Here is an 18,400-nt window from a genome sequence, read left to right on the forward strand (position 1 = left end):
ATACAACTCATTCTTTTAAAAACATTTACTCCAATAAAAGGTGACCTTCCCACAAGTGGAGGATGAAATTCGTATGTTAAGGTGTGATTGTAAATAACTCCCTGGATAAAAATAATGAAAGATCAACTCTGTTGACTTATACAAGTATTTCAAAAAAGTCCGATTAAAATTGGAATCCATTGCTTTGCCTCTGTTAACGAGTACATATACATGAATATAAAAATAGAATGGGTATTACATATATAAACTACTTGTAAAATGAAAAACTTAAAACCGCAAAGGCATGCATTGTCAATAACAGAAAACTAAAGCAAATGTATAGCATCAACAGTTTGCTTGTGCTGACACATTTAGAAATGAATGTTACCAGACAGCTGCTAGTAAAAATTCCTATAAAATGATATAAACGTGAACTTACTGCCGAGGGGTTATGTGAATGTAGAGAGAGGTTACACCGTAACTTTTTCCATCTCCTTCACTGTAGTGTTTCACTAGCTCTTCTGTCACTATGCTAACTTCTGCCTGACCAATAGTAGGATAGCTATTACTATAGTTGCTTCATTCGTTCCAGTAAGGTAAAAGCTCTGCTTACTAAACTAATTCGTTTTAGAAGCCATTTTCATCAGCAAAAGATTTCGCAAGTAGGCGCAAAAGTAGGCACGCGTGTTACCTTGCAAATATACAAAGTTGGGTATTAAAAATAATAGTTACAACCCGTAACAAATACTTGTTAGAATTAAATTACTGCAGTAAAAATAGAAAAAGTACACATGAAAAAAAACAAAGAAATATTGAATAAAACTACAAATGATATGATCTTTGACCTTTGGCATTGGCTGAATAGTTCACCGAATTTCACTATCAGCTGAAACTGAGCGAGATGCATTTTATATATCTACATGAAACAAATGGGCCAGTGGGATGGCAGGAAGTTGCTAGGTACTACTCAATGGCACAGCAGCCCAGACGCGTGACATTCAAACCTATTCTAATTACTAGACGAAGAGATAAACTTTTTAAGTGCACGTAAATGGTAGCTCCTTTCACCTATACAAGATGGTGTAATTATCATGTATGTACAAACAAGATGCTAAGGTCCGGTGTTTATGCATCTCCATACTGTTACCATCGGTGTGTAAAAGTAAACTTATAAAAAGTATAATAAACTACCATGAAAATGAACACAATGCTAAGAAGAACTCATCGGGTGTTGTGCGATAATTTGCGATTCATGATGCACATATGACTACCTACTTATTCTAAGGCTAACTGACAGCACTAATTTCTATTGCATTACCAGCAGCAGATAACATGAAAAATAAAGGTTTAAATAACATTTTTGTGCCATGTTTTGACAACATTTTTTAATCGTGAAAATGGTAAGAAGAATTCGCAGTCTTTGCAAAATATCGACCGGAAACACCTACAACCCTATATAACTACAGTCAAACATGGATAACTCGAACTTCACTGGACCAAGCGAAAGTGTTCGAATTATCAGAGCGTTCAAGTTATTCAGAGCGTTCAAGTTATAAGAGCACTGTCACAAGTCCATGTATTTACTTATTTATTAGTAGATACATGTACATATACAAACTATAATATAAATCAAAAGCACAAATGGCTTGTTTCAAATCAAATGCTTCTAATGTAAAGTTTAAAACGTTTTTATCAAAAAGTATAGAGATTTTTCTATCACTTGAGATTGGTTTGTTGTTTGAGGTGATGTTATTGCCAGGACGTTTTTTAGATTGACATTGGCAAAATGTCGCAGAGCGACATTTTCTTCTTTTTAGGCTCTGCCCATTTTTGCGTAAAAGCAAAAATGGGCAGAGCCTAAAAAGGAGAAAATACAGTCAAACATGGATAACTCGAACTTCACGGGACCGAGCAAAAGTGTTCGAATTATCAGAGCGTTCAAGTTATCAGAGCACTGCCACAAGTCCATATATTTACTTATTTATTAGTAGATACATGTACATATACAAACTATAATATAAATCAAAAGCACAAATGGCTTGTTTCAAATTAAATGCTTCTAATGTAAAGTTTAAAACGTTTTTATCAAAAAGTATAGAGATTTTTCTATCACTTGAGATTGGTTTGTTGTTTTTGTTTGAGGTGATGTTATTGCCAGGACGTTTTTTTTAGATTGACATTGGAAAAACTTGATCGTTGTTGAAATGCTCAAAAGAAAAGACATCTTTTTCTTTTGAGCGTTTTACCCAAGATCAATTTTGCCGATTTTTCTTGAAGTGCAAAGATTACCTTTCATGCAAAGATTACCTTACTTTACCTGGGATTCGTTAAGAGCAACACTCCGAGGAAGTTCAATTAGAAGTTTTACGAGGTTTTACGGTACATTGTATATCACTCACGCTTTTTGAATGGATACTTATTGAATGTACACACGTATTCTGTGTTTAGGTCAAACGATGAATAGTTTTTTTAGCTAAGACAACGTATACGTTTAATTACAACAATTTTTAAGACGTTTTAAACATTCAACATTCCGACGTTGATTCAACACGGAATCAACGTCGGAAAACTATTCATCACGGGCTAGCCGGGTCACGCACTCAAAGATTTTTGGCCCTCACATACAAAACAAAAACAACATGCTGTTTTCGTTTTGTATGTGCGTGGCGAAAATCCTTGTGCGCGTGACCCGGCTAGCCCGTGCTATTCATCGTATAGCAGTATAAATCAAATTTCACCAAACCTTTAGAGAAGTCGTTGACAAAAATATTTTGCCGATGTTGGTAATAACGACGCTTATGAATTACGAAAATATGAGGTTTACCTCTATGGCTTTGAATAAAGTGATTTTCTAAAGTAATAACAACCGTTTCGGTAGCCGTTGGGCAAAAAACACTTCGAGTTAACAGTGTTGAGTTTGAGTTATCTATAGCAATTTATCATTATTTGGGAACGGACCAAAGAAACCATTCAAATTAACCATGTGTTCGAGCTATCCGTGGGCAAGTTATCCATGTTTGACTATATATATTAAACCATTATTCGTTAAAGCAAAGCATGCGTTGATAGGTTTTACGTGGATAATTTTAGTGAATAGCTCATTTTTCGAACAATTTTAAAAATTTATATTTGTATGTACGAAGAATTTTTTACTAGCATCTACAAGATGTAGGCACAAGCTAATTGGTGTAATTCAATAACTACTGCTCGAAAGTTAATGTGGGATGTATAAATACGATACAGACTTTTTTGGTATTTGTGGAACCTGCTTCAGCCTTATGTTAGAAGTATCTGCCATGTTGGGTAACTAAAGCATACGCGGTGACTAGATGGGAAAAATGTTAAAGAATGGAGACCAAAAGAGAATGCTTTTGTCTGACATCGACTAATCGTCTGTGTTGACATAGTAATTCACAAGTTTGTGTTTTGCCCAAAAAATTACCTCATCATGTGACAGCTTGGAGTTTTTTTCCCAATGGTTTTTGCCTCAAGAACTGGTTTGTTTTGGAGTTACCACCCCTTCCTATACTGCAACCCATAAACTAGGAAACAATTCCACAAATCCAGCATCCCCATACTGTAGTTTAATTATCAAAGAACACTTGCTATTTTTAATACCGTAACGCAGAAACTCCATATTTGACATATTTTTTAAAGAAATGAGGAATGAGTCATTATTATTTTCTCTTGTCATGCTGAACTTTCAATGCGTATCTACATGTATGTGTATATTGTCTGCCTTTGCTGGTTCTCAGATAAGAATTGATGTGTATTTCTGTATGTTAATTTGTTTTTCAAATAAAATTATTGATGAAAAACGACACATCGCGATTATATTACTACAAATAGGTTTGATTTTAATATGTTGTCAGTTAACCTTAAAACTATTTCTTGTTCAAAAAAACCATGCGCTCTATCCACCACAACCATATCAAGTAGCCTTGGTTCCTACCTCCGATAGCTCCTGCTGCACAAACGTAGGCATAACCATTGTATCTCCTAGCGAAGTAGTCCTTATTAGCAACCACATCCAGTGGCCATTCTGGCTAACTGGGTCAAACGGAGCGTGACCAGACGCGGTTACGTACTTCTGAAAGTCAGCGACTATGTCTTTCATGGACTGAGAAGTATTGGGCAGATCGGTAGGGTTTAGCACAGCAACCGTCCCTTCTTTGTATTCTCCAAGTCTATAGCCAACCGTGATATCTATAAAGCAAAGCTATGGTACAGGCATGCTGAGGACACTTGGTTTGGAGGGTGATATAAATGTTTAATCTAACACAAGCAATAGACAATGAGCTCAAGCAATGGAGCAAATAGAAACTGATGCACAAGTCGAACTGTGGTTTTTCAATATCTCAGATCTCAATTTTAGAAGATAAACATAAGTTTGAAACTAGGACACTCCAGGGTCAAGCAGAGGAAACTTAATGACGTGGCTTAGTTGCCAACTAAGTCTTTTCTCCCTCTTGTTGTCCCTAGTATTTAACCACTGTATTTAACGACTACATTCAATGTTTTCATATTAAATTAGTGTATTATTTTATTTTTTTTGTTATTAGAATAAAACTCACAAGCCATTTCTACACCGCTTTAATTTACACAAAAAGCTGAGAAAACATGGCAGGGACACCAGCCGCTACAGATATGGCAGAGCTTTCTCTATTAGTAGAGTATTTATGAGAAAAAGGTGAAAGAAAATTTAATTTACAGAAAATGCAAGATATTTTATATATTTCAAGTACTCTTACTAATGGCTAATGGTGAAAATATAGTTAAAAAAACTAATTTTTGGTGTTTTAACGAACTAATATCATTGACACTATTTGTAACAAGAAAACTTGCTTCTAAATTTGAGAAACTTTCTTATCATGCAGCCTTTTGTAACGTCCTGTGGTTGAAAACCAATGTTGGGGCACATCATTAGTCTACTGAAATGGACAACAAAAAGAAAGATGTACCGTAAGTCCTCATGCTCAAGCCGTTGCTCAAGTGGCTTGTGCTCATAAAGATGACTCACGAAAGAAAAAATAATCCTCCAACAAGCCACATTTGCCCACAGACCGCGGCTAACGACTGATGTTTTGTCGTCCTTGACCCCTTCGGAAGCGAGAGTGTTGAGACGGGTTTCGCTATACCCCCGTCCTCTTGAATAAGAAAACAGACTACATCAGTACAAGTGAAAATAATTTTCTTTTACTACCAAGTTGGAGTTAAAATTCCTGGAAACTTGTATCAACAACTTACTTGTCATGTTTCAGCTAGATTTTTATTTGCTTCGATGTCAGCAGGTATTAACACGCTCCCAACCGCTTGTCTCTCACTCGCGTGTCACGAATACATATCGCATTAGAGCGATAAATTCTTTTTAGTCTAAAGTATTACATAAACATGACCTTGAAAATAAACGAGTAGGTTGCCAATACCCATACATAAAAGTGTATCATGACTGCGATTCTATGGTTATAGCACGGAACTGAGCAGAGACTGCATTTATCGCACTTAGCCTCATATAAGTTTTAAAAACTTGGCTTTAGCCTCGGTCTATGACCTTGAATCAGAAGCCGCGCCCAATGACAAGCCGCACGGCTTGAGCATAAGGACTTACGGTACAGTGATAATCTTATTATAGCTTAAAGGTTGACTTGCAACAAAATTCACATTACAGTTATTTGGTATCAAAAGATTCGCCATGTTTTACTCTGTTGTGTGGTAGGTGCCAAATACGTGGAAATGTGATTAAAAGCTCTTAAAAGCTCAAAAACAAAAAGCCGCCGTAGGTTGGAATCTCTTGATTTCGATGACGTATCCGCGCTGTATGATTATTGTCTTGTCACGTGATGTTCTCGCGTGAATTGAAAGGCCAATAAAAAGCTCAATATCAAACTTATCGTAGCAATAGTTTATGATAATCACTTCGGGTTTTACCTAAGACCCCGTATCAAATATAGATGCTCGCTACTTTACAGTTTCGGCTTGGCCATTCCGTTCGACTATGCATGTCCGAGTTGCGATCATAAAAAATGTCAAATTCTGAAGAGTTAAGACCCTGGCGTTTCGAGCCTGACGCTCTATCTGAAGAAGATCCTCAACAGAATCAAACCTCCCAGCAAGTAAGCACCGCCACTAGCCAGCTCTTATGTGCCAAGCTAGCTAGTAGTAATAGTTTTAGCTTGAGAGATAGAACGAATATTATTATATATGATTTTAATGATGATAATTATCGCTTCAATATTGCGAAAAAATAATTACAGATTTTTCTCGAATGACAACATTAACAATTTTAATATTTAAATATATTGCTGCACTGATATACTGTTGGATAACATCGACCTGATGTATTAGCTATGGTTGCATAGACATCTGTTCATTTCTTTAGGAGCTAATACCACCGGCTACAGAGTGGTGTGCCTGCGAGCGTTGTCAAGACATGCCATCTCTTCCTGAATGTTTGTGCTGCCATTATGCCGGGTTTGCGCATTGTCTCCTTGACCGAGGAGAGCATGAATGCCTGCGTATGCATCCTGGTGTAAACGAATTTGTGGCGTCTGCACCCCTTGAGTTGAGGTGGAATAATTACCTGCGATATCATAGTGAGTTGGATATTCATTTAATGCCAACAACACCAAGGCTATGCTAATGTGTCAAGCATTATCTACAATTCTTGTGTTACACATTTAATGCATCAGTTGAACACACATATTCTGAACTCGTGGAACACAAGGAGAACTGGTATATTTGGCTTGTACACTTACTACAGTAGAGAGTGTATTAGTTTTATGATTTTATTATATAAAGACCGAGATTATTTTGATGATCAGCAATTATTGTTTTTCAATAGTTGTTTTGGTAGATAATCTATTCCCATTTGGAGAGCCATCGCCAAATGCTCGGAAAAGGTTGTGTGCATACCGCAATCTTGTGTTTTGGTTTATGCCGCAAATCTTGTTTGCGAGTCTGCAAACTCTTCTTCATCATCCGTTGGTGGGAAAAGAGCCCGAATCTTAGACACCAAGCATGCAGGTAGAGGCCGTCGCTCACGGCGACAAATTTGCGGCATAAGCCAAAACACAAGCTTGCAGTATGCACACAACCTTTGTAACAACATCCGTTGTAATGGACCGCACTCTCAGGCCGTGGGAAATTAGATCAGACTGGCATCGCTTGAAGCCTTTCAGCTCCATGGTGTTAGAGCTGATGGTCTCTGTTGACTGCAAAGTAAAGAAAGTTATGACCAACAATTACTTTCACATTATTTGAATGAACTATTTAGCTAGATGAGCAACTTCATGTTTATGTATTGATAACTACTAAAAAATTTGGGTTTTTGTCAGGCTGTGAAGTAAAAACTGTCAAAGTTTTACCTTGACAAGACGGCTGCTGACTATTAAACCGCAGCTCTGATCCATCATAGTGTAGGCTCTGTATAGTGCGCAATGCCCCGGACTATCGCATCTACCGTCACCTGCCAAATCAAGCTCCCAATCGATTGCTGCCATCAATCCTTCGTTATGCAGGGTGTACTGCTCAGCAATACACTGTAAAATATTGTAAAACTTCATTATACAAGATTAATTTGTATCATTATCATTAGTCTAAGAATGTAGAATCCTCTTCCCCCTTTTTGTGCTATATTATGATGAAGAATCAGAATTTTGAATTATAATATATTTTGCTTGAAGGATGACATATTTTCATTTAAAAAAAAATTGTTTCTAAATGTTATTCAATTAGTGTGCCAAGCTTTTACTCACATCTTCCAAGTTTATGAGTAAATATTAACACTCATACCATGTAAGTATTCGCTTTGTTGGTAGAGGCAAACGCTGTGGCTTGGTATTGCGATGTTCAGGAGCGACAGAAAACGGAGGTTCTGCGTAAGGCATCCGCCAGAAAAGAGTGATGCAGCTGCCAGCAGGGGATTGATGGCGTGAGCTCTGTTCACTCTGGCAGTTGTTTCCCAAGTGTACGATCGGTGACAGGAGGCACATGTAACCTTGAACTCTACCCATCCGCCTTCTCGCACCATCGTGAATGAGCAGGGGAGGGCGCAGGTGTGACAGTGAAATAGTCGCTGGAGTGCTGTCACACTTACTATTATTTTCTCCTCTTTGAAGGAGGATTCGGTTCTGAAATCACAACACAATAGTTGACTTGCAATAAGATTTGTACAACATCATTTCCTGTTATTATATCATATTTGCTTGATCAGAAAAAGAATAAATATATAGCCATGCAATCATGACACAGATTTTACAAAACCTTATCAGAATCCATGATATTGTAAAGATAAAATGTGAGTAATAACTCTATGGATATTTTTTATATTTTGTCAAGTTTGGTTTAGTTCAGCTCTATCTTACATGTAATTGGAGAGCGTTTGACGCTGGCCAACATAGCGCTCAAACTTCCCAGTCTTCAGTGATTGGCACAAACTCTTCATCTAATACTAATAATAATCAACTAATAATATTAATATGCTATTAACGATGATACCAGAAAATGACAATAACTATTTTATATAACATATCTATAAGTGAGTGGGGTTAAGAAATTTGGCGAAATTAATCGTGAAACAACATTATTTTATCAATTATATATTAATATATTACGTTTTACAGATAGATATGCAGTATGAATTAGTTTTGTTATTATAATAAGAATAATACACGTAATTAAAAAGATAAAATACTAATAATATAATATTACAATTAAATGACATTAATATTGTTATATTAAATATAGATTAATACAGTACTATTAGGAGAATACTAGATAATAACCCGAGTTACAACTACTAATACAAGTAGTTCATAAAATAAATTACTCACGTGCTTTGGTGATATGTGGAGTATGCAAACAGGCTAGAAAACATGTCGTCTTTGAACTGGCGAAAACAAAGGTAAGAGTAAGCAGGCGAATAAATAAAGTTTGTCACATCCAGCTTCACCCAGTTGCTCCACGCCCGGTGAAGGTCTGGTCTTTTCTCAGATCTTGGCCAAAAAAAGGTGCTTCTCAGCTTGGCAGCTGCACAAACACTATATGGCGCGTTAGACATTATGACGAATTGAAATAAACAAGTTTAATATGAGAAAGCGTGTTTGCTATTTGCGATAGATCAAACTTGAACTGAAACTAACATTATCTGATCATGTGACTTACACTTCCCGCTATATGGCGCGAAAAATTTCTACAGCATTTTTCAACCATCATAGCGGACCAAAAGGCTCATCATTTTTATCAGAGAATGATATGCAATCTTTCAAGCTAAGCTTAAAAAATTAAACATATTTTTATGCTATGTTTTGAGATATCAGTGCTCAAAGTTGCAGCATTACGATGCCGATAAAATAGACGCGTAAGAACAATAGACATGGTTTTTATCGCAAGCGTGAAGTATATTTGTGAAAATAGTTCGACGAATAAGGATGCATGAAAGTGTAAACATAAACTATCTCGCACACATTTTAGCCGTTTTAGCACACATACGTCACATTTTAGCCGTTTTGGAAAACGAATCCAAACTAGGGCGGTCTCGTGTGGCTGCGATTTTCTGTTCGTTTTTTAGCTTTTACGAGCTTTTAATCACATTCCCACATATTTGGCACTTACAACACAATAGAGTAAGACATGGCGAATCTTTTGATACCAAATAACTGTAATGTGAATTTTGTTGCAAGTCAACCTTTAAGGTTAACCCTACTTGCTTGTATAAATATAGTTTTATATGTATTGTTCTTCTGGGTGCGACATTGAAGTATATGAAGTTGCCTGCTCATGTTGTACATATTATGAGGTCAGCATATGATTTCCTCTAACAGTTCTAGCAGTTGAGACCCTTCTTACTGGAATCTTGTCAGGCCAGAAGTCAGTATTAATTATAGACAAGTGAACACAAGTTTACCATACAAGCAGTTTTGTATGTAAATTCAAGTCTCACTACAGGGATAAATAAGCATAACCAAGTGCATGCGCAGACAACCGCCTGTAAAACGAGCCATTAGTCTGAATATCTGATAGGACAGACAAGTTTGGGTGCAGCAGCTGTAATCAAAGTGCAGTTATGTTCAAATAAATAATAATCGCTTTAATGATTTTCGCAAAAAATTTGGAAAGTTAGTAGATGTAATAAACACTTGTCATTGGAGCTATCTATATAAATCACTCACAAGAGTGAAATACATTTTTCGATCTCAGTGTTTGCTTGCCATTTGTGATTGTGTCTTGGTGTTTGTGTGCTGTGATATTGAATTTTCATGATGGCAAAATATAACTTTTTTGATTTTTAAATGTTAAAAAACCACAATGTACCATGAAACCTCTATTTTACCTCTAAATGCCATGGCACTCTATTTGTCAACCCTTCTCCTACAGTGGCCGTCAAATGGAGGTGGCGTTCAATTAAAGGTTTTACAGCAAGTTTGACAGTCTAATTTACAAATATATGTTATATTGGGTACAACAAAACGTAGTGCTGGATAACGATTCAAGAGCATTCAGTTTTTCGATAGTTGTTCTCTCTCGGTTCATCAATTCAAAAGGAGAAGACAACTGCGTATGAACCGAATTTTACATCAAGATTCAATTCAGTTTTTGCGCATGCCCAAACAGCAGCTTCCTAAGCAAATTGTCATGAGAGCATTGATCGGTCAGCAAATGTGTTCAAAGTTTTTTAAAAATCTAAATTGTAGCAATAGGCTTGGGTCTTGGCAAATTAACTCATGTGATGTTTTGTAGTTAAGAGACTTATATTTGTAATATCTTATTACAGTATTAATCTTCATTGATTGTATTTACCCTGAGCATATTGTAATTTTTTTATTTATTCTTATTCAATTGTTTTTAAATTAATTAATTTGAAGTTGTTTAATTAAATTTTAAAGAGGATAACAGTTTTCAAATTGTATTGGTTAATTAATATTAATATAATTGAAAATGCCACCATTACTTAACATTTTTTGCAAATATTAATTATTAGTTTACTACCCTAGGACACTTATATTTCGCTAGTATTTAGTTTCGTGAGTAGCACACAGAGTAAAATTTCGCTGCAACTTAATTTCGCGGCTCTGATGAGTGCGAAAATATAGTGGTGTGAAAATAAATGCAGTGAAAAAAACATTACATTCCTCAGGTCCAGTTCACTAATAAGAAAAAAATTCAATTTGGGAATAGTTCGTATTTGTAAACCACAGGTTGAAATGTGTGGGTGAGATCGACAATTCAATTTGATCACTTGCTGCCATTTGTTTCTTAGACTATCAATGACGTCTAGGTCCCTCCCGCCGTGACTTTCACACTCGAATCCAAGAAGAAGAAAATAGATAGGTAACAACCAACTTCACAACCAAAACTGTATAACCCTTACGCTGCCATAAACGCATTTATGCGTTTTCTAGGGGCCACTGACATAAACGCATTTTCTGACTTTCTCAGCAATTGTCTGGTAACCTGATTTTATTATTTGTTGACCACATAACCCACGGTCTTCAAGTGTTTTATGAAATTGACTGTGTTGTCCGAAGATTTCTCTATAAAATCAGCCTAAAACAACGAAGCAATTTAAAACTTTTGTTTGAGAATTTCTAATCTAAAAACGAACATTTTTCTGTGAGTTCATTAACTACCCCGCGCGAGTCGTAAAACAGGTAATTAGTTGTTGATGACATAACAGCCAGTTTAGATTTTCGTGATTATACAGATAATTAAAGTAGAACTTGAAAAGTACTGTATACATATCATGAAGCAATATCGACAATTTCGGTAAAATGGCTGGCACTAGGCCGGTAACGAATTTGTACATGATTGGCAGTGAAAGAGATAATGTGGTTGGACCTGATGAGGGTTGATATTGTTTTTGGATGGTAATAGAATTCATCACTGCAATAATTATTCTTCAATTTTACGACTTCACCTACCAGACTTTCATCCTCATCAGTTACAAATTCGGTGACTAAACTGATATTGCTTTGCCATGCTGCTCAGTTGGTGTATTAGTTATAATGAGTTTACCAGAAATTTCCCATTTATCCTAACCACAGACGAAAGTTGCCTGCATTTCTAATATTACGATTTTATTGTGGATATCAATGAACAAAGTTATTTAACTTTGCGTTTTCGCTCGTTCGTTATGATAGTTTAGTTTCGCTCATTAAATTTTCGCGAGAGGATTTTACCGCAAAAACGCGAAAGTTAGATGCCGCGAATACATAAGTGTCCTAGGGTATTTATTAATAAATATACAAATCTCGGTTCGATGCGGTTTATAATGCTCTCTGAGTAAACCGAAGTAACAAATGAAGATTCGGTTTCATTCAGTTTTCAGGAGAAAACCACTCTGAAATTGAATGCATAGTGCAGGTACACATCGAACAGCTTCAACAAAACGGTCTTACTACTTCATGTGAATGAAAATTTCCCCAACTAATTTGCCGTTACCGAAGTTGTCGAGCCTTAGTTGCAAATTTTAGACAATGCATGAACATGTGTTCAAAGTGTAACAAAGTAAATTCACACCAAAGTTGGGTGAATATCTCTGCATTTAAACATAATTCAGACTTAGTTTCCACTGTTTTCACTTGGGCCACAGAAGGTTTAAATAATTAATTAAATATTATTTCAGAATTTTTAAACAGAATTAAATATTTACTCTACTTTGTTGGATTTATAATAAGTTTTTCTCACAGGATAGCTATCTTAAAATATATACAGTACTAGCGGAATTCTTGCGTTGCACTGGTATTAAAAATCAGCTTATAAACAGTGAGAGGTAATGTAGTTGCCTGCTGATTGCCATTAGCCTGGCACATTGCTGCTGGCTAAATTGAGTAAGCTTACTAATAAGAGCAAGCATAAAATTATGTTGCGCCGTAACAGAGAGCAGTAGCGTAATTTCACCGGCATAGCGACATATATCGCCCAATGAATCCATTAATCTCGCATAGCTTAACTAGTAAGGTATTTGTCCGGCAATTGAGAGGTTTCGAGATCCAATCTTCTGCGATACGGATTCTCCATTTTAATAGCTATAGCTAGACAAACCAAAGTACACACACCAACTCTGAGAATATAGAATAGTGTACAGACTATAGCACATGTATATAGGCCTTATCAATGTGGTTCTTCCTGCATAAAAGCACATTCATTAGTTAAACTGGACAAACCAGACCACCCATCCACCCTATCAGTGCGTTTAAATAAGAATTGACTGCCCTAGAATCTTTTTGTTCGCAAACTCGCAAGCACATAGAACAGCAAGCATGAATAGATGCCTGCAAAGCTGTTAAAATGCTTTAACGAAAAACTAACTCAATAAAAGGACCATGAGGCAACAATAGCTTGTGATCTTACCTCCAGAAATGGGATGGCGCCCAACGGTAAACTCACATTTGTTTCTGTAGCTCTCCGTCTTAGGCTACAGTAAAAGAAGTACCTCAGATATAGATATATAAACCTTATATATAAATAAATAAGGTTTATATATTTATGAATGTAGCATACGTTTAGATAGGGGTAAAGTAGTGCAACGCGATGCAAGAGAGGACATTTGTGGTTACTACTCAAAATGCTAAATATTAAAAAACAACAATAATACGTCTAAGACTGAGAAGTTATCTGTGATATACCATACTGAAGGACTTATGGGTGAGAGGAGTCCATGATAGTCAGTGCTTGGATACTCCGACCTTGGCATTGGTGAGTCTTTATACGCTCTGAGCATTTGCTCTTTGAGGTTGCTCAGCACCTTCCTGATCTTGCTCTCCTTGTGCTTCAGTGAATATAGAAAGAGAAACCAGCCATGTAAGGTGGGTATGCTTATGAAGAGCAGGGGTTGATCATTTTGACAACAGCTAATCACGACAAGTTTGTATCACCGTATAGCCATATAAAGGGTGATGAGATTTGGAGTTGTGCGCACATAGAGTTACCGCGCGATAAGTGTTTGCGATAAGTGTTTCAAAGGACATTCACATGTTACCCATTAACGCGAACGTTTTATTAAAAAAGATAACGATTTTTACTCCAAAGCTCATAGCGGCATATTCAGAACTGCTCAAATTGAAATAAGAATGACTCAAGTGTGGAAAATGTTTAAAATGGAATAGCTTGAGGGGAAATTTGCTTGCGCATCAATTGCAAGTGTCATGTCATCGTTCGCATGTACGAAAAATCCAGTGAATATTTGTGAGTAATAAAACTAACTTGACTTGCCGATTTTTTTGTATCCATCATAAGAGAACAACTCCCTATAAGTGCAGCTGATGCATCGGGTGCAGTACGTCTTGTGACAAGCTGTTGTGTTGCTCGCCTGCTCAACGGCGGGACAACTCCGCAAAAACAACAGTTTGTCAAGACCGGCTAGGGTTATGCAAACTGGCTGATTAGCTGTGTCATGAAAACAGAGTGTACATCAGCGTTCACTTGATTTTAAACCAGAAACATGCTAACATGTTTTCAAAACAAAGTTGATATAATTTGATAAAGCTTTCAAAATGAGATACCGTGAGTTGCTCTGAGTATGTCATATGCCACAGAGGGCAGGTTTTCTCTAGAATCTTTTTATTATAGTCCTCTTGGGTGAGATTAAGGGCCTGCTGCTTGGCCACCCCGTCATCATGGGTCTCATCTAAACATAGGTGATTCATCTCGACGAACAGGTATACATGACAAACTGTGTGTGACAGTTACAGCTTAGTAGGATTCATGCTAAATTCCCTCTATTAATGTTTAAGTTGGAAATTTAACCCTCCTGAATTTTTTAAAGAAAAATATTACCCACTGCCATCATGTTGAGCCTTGGGCTAGCCAAAAATCAGCCCAAAACATTCTTTAGTGTTGTTTGAGTCAATTATAACTGGGTGGTTTTATGTTAGTCTTTCAGTTGTTCAGATTGGTATCAGTTGCATGAGGAGTTCCACCTTCGATAGACCACATTTACAACCTTACAGGCTTTTACTGTATATACAGCCAAACCTCTACTTACATTTGCCTTGCTACAAGCATTTTTCCATATATTATACATGTGTAATTCGAGCAAACATTTAACCCTGTATCTGAAGAAATTTCCAGCATATAATGACCAACATTCCAATTTTATATAAATAAATATAAATGATGAGACTGAAGGCAAAAACTAAAAAGAAAACATAAAAACTATGAAACACTAGAATAATAAAAATATATAACTTGGTATAAAATCAACCCATTCTAAATGTCGGTGTTGTTCTAAAACAGTGGACCGCTTTGAATTTAATGAGATATCCACCATCTTGGTAATCTAAGCAATAGAACAACTTTTGAACAATACAGGTGGCCATACAAAGGGCGTTGGATTTGAAAATGATCAAAATGCACAAACAGATCCAATCCAATGAGCAGCTAAGCATGTTTCAGCATAACAGACCAAATGTGAGGAAAATTTTTAATGCATTTCACTATCATTTCAATATGTTGTGTCAGCAAGAATATACTTAACTTGCCCGTAGGACAAAACAACAATAAAACTGCATTTCTATTGACTACTTTCCAACATGTATACTTTTTAATACCTCTTTTATTTAATATATTCCTGTGATTGCTGGGCAATCAACTGCTGTATTTATTACACCCTAACTGTCACGAACAACTTTCATTGTACGTTCATGGGGTAAATCAGACACGTTGTTGATTCCGATTTTGTAGTGAAAATAAAGATTGATCCAGTAACTTTCAAAGTCATTTTGTTTTCGAAGGCTTTTTTACAGCGATTCAATATCGGTGTCGCAATGGACACAAGAAGCCCCGCCCATAAATATGTGACGTGACGTAACTTAGCTTTTTCAGAATGGAAGTTGGGGATGTTAGTCTGATCTAGAATTATATATCTCTGCTAACTGACCAATGAAAATCGACGTTGCAGATGTCAAATCATCGAAGAACAAGGTAATTTCTTATAATTTCTTTTCGAATCGCTCATAAAACGCTTCATTTCTTAGACAGAAAGACTTACTAAACAACAGATACAGATAACGCTTTCAATGGCAGGAATCAAACGAGTGATGACATGTATTGAGACTGGCAACATACAGGTATGCCTTCGAGGGAAACTTTACCGAGATATAATTGTGCTACAGGACTAGTTGAAAGGCTGCTGACCAATCACATGTCAGATAAGAGAATACAATGACTCAATCAAGATGGGTGTCCCAAAACCCATTATTCGCTAAATTCAGAGTTCAAATCATCTGTCTTTTATAAAAGGTTGATAAGCTATTTAACATTGCTTGTAGCTTGTTAGGGTATGTTTAATAGGCTGAACACTAAGAAAAATGAGCTCAGAAAAGCGCGATTTTATCACAAGCTAGCGTTGTTATTTGGGTCAATTGTAAACTAGGTTACGCCACAAAGCTAACGATATGCACTATACAGCCAACGTCTTCAAAATGACATCATTTTGGAGAAGAAATGCAAATTAATCTCGATGTTTGCAATTTTTTTATTGAGGCAATAAATATGAAAAATAGTGTAACCATAGTGATCAGCATAGTTGATTTGCTATTTGATAAACTCCTACTTAGGATTGTGATGGTTATGGGTTAAAGAGTTTTCATATTATAGGGTTTTGGACTATAGAACTCACAACAACTACAGTAAAATTTATATGTATATTTGATTGAACACAATGATTTTAGCACATGAAGATGCTCCTGTCCAGAGTTGAGTGAATTTTTATGCAGAGGTTTGACAACTTGAATGATAACAATTCCTTGGAGTAAGAAATATAATATTTGCTCAGAATTTGAATCGCATACTGGAAAGTCCAAATCTAGAATTTGAATCGCATATTGGAAAGTCCAAATCTAGAATTTGAATCGCATATTGGAAAGTCCAAATCTAGAGAGGATCGCCTGTATGATTTTTATATTCGTAATATTCTAATTAAAGCAGCTGCGTGCTATTGACACTCCAATATTAACTTTGACTAGCAAATAACAGCTGTGATCAGGTATAAAGAATATAAATAATACGTTTGGATGAAAGAAAGAAACAAACCTGCGCGTCTCTTCCTCTCCAGCAGCGGGTCTGCAGCAGCCTCTGCCTTCTGAAGCAGATATTAATGGAGAGTATGCAATCATGTTTCAACATAGAAAATGTAGGTCAAGGTTTTTCGGTAAGTAAAGGTATAAACTACATGTAGTTCAAACATAAATTAACCGGCCAACCAGTGAGCATAACCCCAATCGATAGGTAAAACTATTACAAACATGTTCAACTTAGCAATGCTTACATAATTGAACCTATAACTGCAGGCTTTGAGAGAATCAAAAGTACTAATCGTCTTATAAAATGAACAGTTGCCAAAACAATACCTTCTCCTTTCCTTTGTTTATAACAATAAAAAAATGTTGTAGCACGTGGTTTAAACCTGCCAACAGGGACAATGCGTCGGTGCAAAAAGTGAGATGCAATGAAACGAGTGACAGCAGCACTGCATTCAAAGGTCAGTCACAGATTATCTTATCTGTTACTTGCTGCCTTCAGCAACGTATGTCAGTGTGCTGCTGATATATTGCATTATACATCAGAAAGCTTCTCAGATTATAAACCTTATAGAAGGTAAAAACATGTAACATACTTCATTCATAATGAGCAAAGTCGATGAGAATAGGTACACATATGTATGTAGCCTACTAGCCAAATGCCTGGCCTTACACGAGTAATTAAAAACTGCTTATAAACAGCGCCCTGTAATGTAGTTGCCTGCCACTTGCCACTAGCCTGGCACATTGCCAATGACTAATTTGAGTGAGTTACTATCCGTATTGCTAAATTTACTAATATAAGTTGTGAGAGTAAGCTTTAGTGACATTGCGTAACGCAGCGTGATATGCATATTTTAACCGACACAACGTCTCATATCGCCTAATGAATTCATTGCGTTTCGCGTAGCTTAACTGGTTAAGTTATCGCTTGGTGAATGAAAGGTTCCAAGATCAAATCCAGCACAAAGCAAATATTTCATTCCTAGTTTTAATAGCTATAGCTTGCCACACCGGTCTTAGAGATTCAGATTTAAGATCTCATTGCATATATAACATTTAGCTAGTACAAACATTTCATCTTTATATCCAAGGATTGCTCTCACCTTGACCGATATTTTTTTTCCTCTCCACTCAATCCCATCCAGTATTTTCATAGCTTCCTGGCGGTCCTCTTCACAACTACAAAGTCTTGTGTCATATAAACCAGCTACAGAATCAACAGCGTAATTAACAAATCACCAAAGTATTTTTCTGTCTGAAATTTCAAATCACTTGCTAATAACTGTTACGCCTCTGCTTCCCAAATACTTCAAGATGGCAAGTTAACGTTCAGGACTGAATTTATGATTAAAATATTAATAACAAACAGTGATACTTATAACCTGATATATATGCTGGAA

The 18,400-nt window shown here is 36.3% G+C and overlaps 1 protein-coding gene across 1 annotated transcript in view; it reads right to left on the minus strand.

Moving 5' to 3' along the window:
- Positions 1–18,400, minus strand: part of LOC137387408 (tRNA (uracil-5-)-methyltransferase homolog A-like) — a 46,596-nt gene that overhangs the window by 19,116 nt on the left and 9,080 nt on the right. The window contains exons 4-10 of the mRNA XM_068073822.1: positions 18,104–18,179; positions 17,011–17,059; positions 14,481–14,605; positions 13,610–13,747; positions 13,330–13,393; positions 3,932–4,185; positions 419–522 (exon numbers count right to left, since the gene is read on the minus strand). Of these exons, the coding sequence (XP_067929923.1) occupies positions 419–522; positions 3,932–4,185; positions 13,330–13,393; positions 13,610–13,747; positions 14,481–14,605; positions 17,011–17,059; positions 18,104–18,179 (810 nt within the window). The remainder of the gene's footprint in view (positions 1–418; positions 523–3,931; positions 4,186–13,329; positions 13,394–13,609; positions 13,748–14,480; positions 14,606–17,010; positions 17,060–18,103; positions 18,180–18,400) is intronic.

The sequence above is a fragment of the Watersipora subatra genome, chromosome 2, assembly GCF_963576615.1.
Source record: "Watersipora subatra chromosome 2, tzWatSuba1.1, whole genome shotgun sequence".
Taxonomy (NCBI): domain Eukaryota; kingdom Metazoa; phylum Bryozoa; class Gymnolaemata; order Cheilostomatida; family Watersiporidae; genus Watersipora; species Watersipora subatra.